At 38.9% G+C, this 7,575-nt stretch overlaps 1 protein-coding gene across 1 annotated transcript; it reads right to left on the bottom strand.

Annotated features, from left to right (window-relative positions):
• Positions 1–5,720: 5,720 nt before the first annotated feature.
• Positions 5,721–6,630, bottom strand: LOC116098162 (vomeronasal type-1 receptor 90-like). The gene has a single exon (XM_031380869.1). The coding sequence runs from the start codon at positions 6,628–6,630 to the stop codon at positions 5,725–5,727; it is 906 nt and encodes a 301-aa protein (XP_031236729.1). The 3' UTR covers positions 5,721–5,724.
• Between the last annotated feature and the right edge of the window lie 945 nt (positions 6,631–7,575).

Genomic DNA, 7,575 nt, shown 5'->3' on the forward strand with positions numbered 1-7,575 from the left:
ATTAACCAAGCAATAATACCAGTTTGGCTCATGCACCTGGGAAAATACATTTGTGGTCTGAAGCTTTATAAGCCATTTGTTTCTCTAGAGTAAATTGAAACTTCATCAGAATTTTTTTTTCTTGTCTCCTTCCTTTGTGTCTACTGATCCCAAATTGGTCAATGTTGTTCCCTCCCCTCAAGAACCATGTTGTTTAAGTCCTGAAGGTTGGGGCAGATTTGCTCCTGAAGGCAAGGCTGAGGAAATTACTTCACAGGAAAGATTCCTGCTATTAATATGCTTTATGATATTATTGCATATATAATAATCACTAGGTATTGACCCACCCTTTTGAGCAGATTTCTGCAGACCTACAAAAGTATACTGTCTTGTGGTGATACTGTATAGACAAATCGATAAAGATACTATAGAACTCCTGATATTCAAATACTTTAAGAAGAAAGTTGAAGAGATGGTCATAGTTGCCTTGCTATAAAGATTTAATGAAGTTAGAATCAATAATAGAATGTGCCCATTCCTCATAATAGAAGTAAAGGCTGCATAATAAAAAAAATGAGTTTTCATAATTACACTAAAAAAAGAAATAGACATGGTAAAAATTTGTGTCCAAAGAAAACCATTTTGGTCCAAGGATAAAGTTGCAGGTGTGCACTATAATAAGGCAAGGCCATGAAAAAAAAACTTGCTTTTAACATATAATGACAATATTATAATAAAACACTGATTTAAAGTTAATATTAACATCCTTCTGTAACCCCAACCTTATGTATCATTTTATCTCTGAGGTAATTTTCTAAAGAACAAAGCTTCTGTGAGGCAAAGGACATAGTCAATAAGACAAAGCAACAACCTATAGATTGGGAAAAAAATCTTTATCAACCAACCCACATTTGATAGAGGGCTAATATCCAAAATATATAAAGAACTCAAGAAGCTAACTGTAAAAAAAAACCAAACAACTCAATCAAAAAATGGGGTATAGAGCTAAACTGAGAGTTCACAGCAGAGGAATCTCGAATGGCTGAGAAGCACCTAAAGAAATGTTCAAAGTCCATAGCAATCAGAGAAATGCAAGTCAAAACAACCCTGAGATTTCACCTTACTCCAATCAAAATGGCTGAGATCAAAACCTCAGATGGCAACACATGTTGGTGAGGATGTGGAGAAAGAAGATCATTCCTTCATTGCTGGAGGATTGCAAACTGGTACAGCCACTCTGGAAATCAATTTGGAAGTTCCTCAGAAAATTGGAAATAGATCTACCTGAAGACACAGCAGTACTACTCTTGGGAATATACCCAAAAGATGCCCCACCATGCCACAGGGTAATGTGTTCCACTGTGTTCATAGCAGCCTTGCTTGTGATAGCCAGAGGCTGGAAACATCCCATATGTCCACAACAGAAGAATGGACAGAGAAAAGGTGGATCATTTACACAGTGGAATACTACTAAGCTATTGAGAATGAGGACATCCTGAGTTTTACAGGCAAATGAATAGAACTAGAAAAATATCATCCTGACTGAGGTAATTCAGACCCAAAGGTATATGCATGGTATATGCTCACTAATAAGTGGATATTAGTCAAAAAAAATACAGAATACCTAGGATACAGTCCACAGAACTCACAAAATTCAAAAAGCAGAAGGGCTCAAATGAGGACACCTCAGAGGAGACAGAAGAAAACAATCACAAGGGAGGAGGGAATGAGGGACCATAGAGGGAATGTGGACAAGGTGGGAGAAGAGGTGAACATGATGTGGTATTGGGTGGGAAAAAGGACTGACTCCTGAGGGCCAGCAGAAAGAATGGAAGCAGGTGACCTGGGGGAGGTAGGAGGTTGGGGTACCCTCCAGAATATGCCAGAAACCTGGGACACCAGAGACTTTCAGGACTCAAAGGGAGGAGCCATAGATGAAATGCCCTGCAGTATAGGCATAGGGCCCACCTCAAACAGAAAGACAGGGCAGCAAGTGAGTGATGGGGTTTCATCCCACAGTCAAAACTCTTACCATAATTGTTCCTGTCTGAAAGAACTACAGGGATGGAAATGGAGAGGCACTTGAGGAAAAGAATGCCCAGCGACAGGCCCAAAGTGGGATCCTGTTCAAGGGGAGGGCCCAAGGCCTGACACTATTACTGAGACTATGGAGAACTCACAAAAAGGGACCTATCGTGACTGCCCTCTGAAAGACCCAAGGAGCAGCTGAAAGAGTCAGATGCAGATATTTGCACCCAACTAATGGACAGAAGCTGCTGAACCCTGGGGTTGAATTAGAAAAGCTGGAAGAAGCTGAGGTAGAAGGTGACATTATAGGAGGACAAACAGCCTCAATTAACCTGGACCCCCAAGATCTCTCAGACATTGGACCACCAACCAGGCAGCATACGCCAGCTGATATGAGGCTCCCAACACCAATACACAGCACAGGACTGCCTGGGTCTGGGTTCAGTCAGAGAAGATGCACCTAACCTTCAAGCCCTATAAAGTTTAGAGGTCTGGTGAAGTGTGGGGGTGTGGGAAATGTTGGCATCGTCTTGGAGACAGGGATACAAGGAGAAGGTATGGGATGTGGAATAAAATCTGGAGTATAAATAAATAAATGAAAGATTAAATAAATTAAAAAAACTATTGGTCAAAGAAGGTTTTAAAAGACCAGAGAAAAGAAATAACGTTGTTGGTGGGATGATTTGGCTTGAGGTGCTCTGCCCCATCCATCCATCCATCCATCCATCCATCCATCCATCCATCCATCCAAATGTATATGTTAGTTTGTCTATATGTATGTTCATATATATGTGTGTGTGTATATGTATATAGCTGTGCAGGTGATTGTTACAGTTGACCCTGCCCAGAGTGTGGGTGTATGAATACGCATATGTTTGTGCATATTTGACTAATATAAAGCATCTTAATTCCTTTCCTTTCCTTTTTCTCTTGGTCACAAAGAGATAATGAGCATAGCCAGAGAGGCTTCTGGGATACTGACCAGAGAAAGGAGCACTAGCAATAAATCCTTTTGCTTAGTTTCCTGCTGCTAAACAGCATGTGTTAATTGCCAGATATTAGGGCTTATTAAAGCAAAGTAATAAAGAGTTAATAAAGTTAAGTTTTCAGTGCTTAAGGAAGCACATAACAGTAAGGTAGAGTTAAGTTTCCCTAGTGTTTCTTTAAGCATAAAGAGTTCAATAAAGAACAGGAAAGATATAAGGAGCTAAAGAAAGCACAGAGAAAAGAAGCCAGCAATTTTTTTCTTTTTCTTTATTTTTTATTAGATATTTTCTTTATTTACATGTCATATGATTTCTCCTTTCCCAGTTTCCCCTCCAAAAAACAAAAAACAACAAGAACAAACCACCTCTGTTGCCTCCGCCCTTCCCCTGCTTGTCACTCCACCCTCTCCCACTTATTGGCCCTGGTATTCCCCACTGAGGCACAGAACCTTCACAGAGCCAAGGGCCTCTTCTCCCATCGATGATCGACATTGCAATCTGTCTTAGTCAGGGTTTCTATTCCTGCACAAACATCATGACCAAGAAGCAAGTTGGGGAGGAAAGGGTTTATTCAGCTTACATCCATATTGCTGTATATCACCAAGGAAGTCAGGACTGGAACTCAAGCAGGTCAGGAAGCAGGAGCTGATGCAGAGGCCATGGAGGGATGTTTCTTACTGGCTTGCTTCTCCTGACTTGCTCAGCCTGATCTCTTATAGAACCCAAGACCTCCAGCCCAGGGATGGCACCACCCACAAGGGGCAATTGAGAAAATGCCCCACAGCTGGATCTCATGGAGGCACTTCCCCAACTGAAACTTCCTTCTCTGTGATAACTCCAGCCTGTGTCAAGTTGAAACACAAAACCAGCCAGTACACAATCCTCTACTCTACACATGCTGCCAGTGCAATCAGTCCCACCATGTGTACTCCTTGGTTGGTGGTTGAGTCCCTGGGAGCTCTGAGGGTACTAGTTAGTTCATATTGTTGTTCGCCCTAAGGGGCTGCAAACCCTTCACCTCCTTTGGTCCTTTCTCTAGCTCCTTCATTGGGGACCCTGTACTCAGTTCAATGGATAAAAGCCAGCAATTTTAAACTTTAGAATAAGCAAGAATATTTTCAGGATTTTTGGTAAGTTATCAGCAAGCATTCAGTATAGATAGAAAGCTAGAAGGCCAGAGACCATCAGCCTTTAAATCTGTGTCTGATGCTCTGTCCCACTTTAACCCAATCCAGGCTGCGAAGGCTCCCAGCAAGCCAAAGTTGTCTCCTGGCCTCTATGTTCAATGTGGACACATATATGGACTCCATGTGCACATACATCCTTCATCTATGCACACATAGGCATGCATTCACCCATATACAAATAACATGCCGAACATCAGGTATGTGTATGTACACAATTTTTATTGATCAATATTTCAGTAAGGGTGAAAGAAATAAAGTGTGAATATTCAGGCACATGAAAATTTCATATAAGACTCATTAAGTACTTAATACTCAGTGAGTAGGAAAAACTGGAAACTTTAAACTCATTACTTTTATGGGTCCAGAGAAATTATAGTAAGGAACCAGAGTTAAAGCTACAATCAAATATTTAAAATATTCTTGATTATTTAGAGTAAATTAAAATATATTTTATTAGAAAAAGCTTTAAAAAGTCACTATCAGCAAGAGAAATCTTTTGAGTAACATCAGCATCAAGGGAACATTTATGAAATAAAGTAAAAAGCAGACACTAAGAGAAATCCTGTGGAAATATGAATTTATGATGTACAATGAACTTAAGAACCATATACTTCTTGGCAGCAGAAAACTCAAAACAGTGAATAAGTATAATACTACAAATTCAATTTAAATCATATGAAAAATCTTGCTTTGCTACTGGAACTATTAAACAGTTTAAGAAAAATCTGGGGCTGGAGAGATGGCTCAGTTTATCGATAAGAACACTGACTGTGTTTTCAGAGCTCCTGAGTTCAATTCCCAGCAACCACATAGTGGCTCACATCCATCTGCAATGGGCATCTGAATGCTGTCTTTGACTGTGTCAGTGACAGTGTACCCACATATATGAAATAAATATGGCCAGAACAAGCTGGACCAGAGCAAGCAAAGCAAAGGATAAGGGATAGTGGGGTGCAGGGAGTGGGGAGATAAAGGGTTGGGGAATAAAAAAGCAGGCTAAGCAAGCCATGGGGAGAAAGCCAGTAACAATTGTCCTTCCACTGGCCTCTGCTTCAGTGCCAGTCCTGACTTTCCTCCGTGATAGAGTGTGACATGGTAATGTAATTGTAATTGTAAACTGAAATAAATCCTTTAAAAAAAGAAAGAAAGAAAGAAAGAAAGAAAGAAAGAAAGAAAGAAAGAAAGAAAGAAAGAAAGGAAGGAAGGAGGAAGGAAGGCAGGAAGGAAGGAAGGAAGGAAGATAGAAAGAAAGAAAGGAAGAAAGAAAGGAAGGAAGAAAGAAAGAAAGAAAGAAAGAAAGAAAGAGAGAGAGAAAGAAAGAAAGAGAAAGAAAGAAAGGAAGGAAGATCTGTTTTGTAGGGAAAAGATTATTGGTGCTGCACCAGCATGGTACCTTACAACCATCTGTACTTCCAGATTCCATGAATTCTTCTGACCTCTGTGAATACCAGGAATGCACACATGCATACATGCCAGGCCAAAAACTAATACATGTAAATAAAATAAGTAAATTGTTTTTTAAATAAGAGAAAAATTATACTTTTTTAAAAATGTGGAGGCATATTTTTTGCATATTTTTTTAGCACGATTATTCGATTATCAGAACTGATTTGTATCAAAGGACTAATTGTGGGATAGGCATTTATCACAAACTTCTGAACAGTTAGGATGACTGGGTCAAACATCCATAAAAAGACTGCTCTGGATGACATGATAAAGTCCACCCAGTACATGACCACATAGAAAAACACCAGCAGCAAGATGGTCTGGGTGGCCCTTTTCTCAGGGGATGCTCTCAGGTGCCTGATGCTATGAAGATGCTTGCATTGTCTCTGATGCCTGAACAAGATAATCACCATGTGTGTGCTTGTAGTCAGCATGACTCCTACAAGAAATACATCTCTTGAGGTTGTCATTGTTGAAGTCAATACCCTGACAATGTTGTTCATGGGAAAGAGTGAGCAGTATTTAGTGACCTTCATCTGGTTGGTCTCACTCCCATTGGTATAAGCACCAACATAGAAGATCTGGCTACTGCTGAATGACAAATTGAAAGGCCAAAAATAGAAGAAAGAATAGATCATGTATTTTTTTAGTTTACGTTTAAATTTTGCCAGCAGAGAGGCATTGGGACTGATCGTCACAGCCTGGAACACACTCAGGAGGCAGGTGATGCAGATAGAGAGGCCTCTCATCGCCCTGTGTATGTAAGAAGTTGCCTTACATATGAAGTCATTCTCTATGTTCAGTAAATCAAACATGTCTGTAGTAAAAATATCCCATCCAGTGATAACCATCATTATGTGAATGAAGGTCAATTGAAAGGAGATCAAGTCCATGAACTTAGATCTGTGACATAGGATTATGGCAGTGTAGAAAAAAAGAAGAAATATATTGGCTAAGGTTCCAAGTCCAGCTTGGAAATAAAAGACATTATTTAATGAAAACATAATCAGAACGTATATTTATCTTACGGTCATAGAGGAAGCATATTTCATATATCTGAAAAAAATTAGATACATCAAACATTATTCACTGATTGGTATATCTATACATTATTGCTTATTAGTTTACTTATTCTTTTTTTAGTTGAATATTTTATTTATTTACATTTCAAATGTTATCACCTTTTCTGGTTTCCCCTCCACTAACCCCATATCCCATTCTCCCTCTCCCTGCTTCTGTGAGGGTGCTCCTCGACCCATACACCCACTCCCACCTCCTAGCCCCAGCACTCCTCTACACTGAGGCATTGATTAGCTACTTATTCTTGATTACCATGTCTCTAACATTTGATGTTCCATACTGGACATAATTTCCTACATTTCTATATATCTCTCTTTTATGTATCTCCTCTCTGTATAGAATGGTATAGAAAATACATGCAATCTCAGTCACATCTATATAAAATGCACACTTTGTGTGTCTGTATTACATCTGAGCCTCATTTCTTAGAAATACAGTTCTGTTGATTTAAATCACCTTATTTTGTATTTAACACCTAAACATATACTGATGAGCACAAAACATATATCACATTTGTACAAATGAACACAAATTATGTTGAGGTAGGAAAAAAATCACAAATATTCACAAAAATATTCCATATTTTTGCTATGCCCCATTTTGCAACTATCCATGTCATGATTATTACTTCTAAAGGAATCACAATGATAATTCATAATAATCCCACTGTTATAGTCAGCAAAATATCTTTCTTGAATCATCAATTTTTATGTTTCTTTTTCCAAGAGATCTTACATCTCTCAAATCTGGAATTAAAGACAAAGATTCAGTTGAAGACCATTAGTGTAACTCCACACCTATTAAATGTTTAACTATTAGTTATGGTTATAAATGGACCTATATGTCTCCCAGTTTAGTTCTCATCCCAT

This window comes from Mastomys coucha, unplaced genomic scaffold (genome assembly GCF_008632895.1).
Source record: "Mastomys coucha isolate ucsf_1 unplaced genomic scaffold, UCSF_Mcou_1 pScaffold20, whole genome shotgun sequence".
Lineage (NCBI taxonomy): Eukaryota > Metazoa > Chordata > Mammalia > Rodentia > Muridae > Mastomys > Mastomys coucha.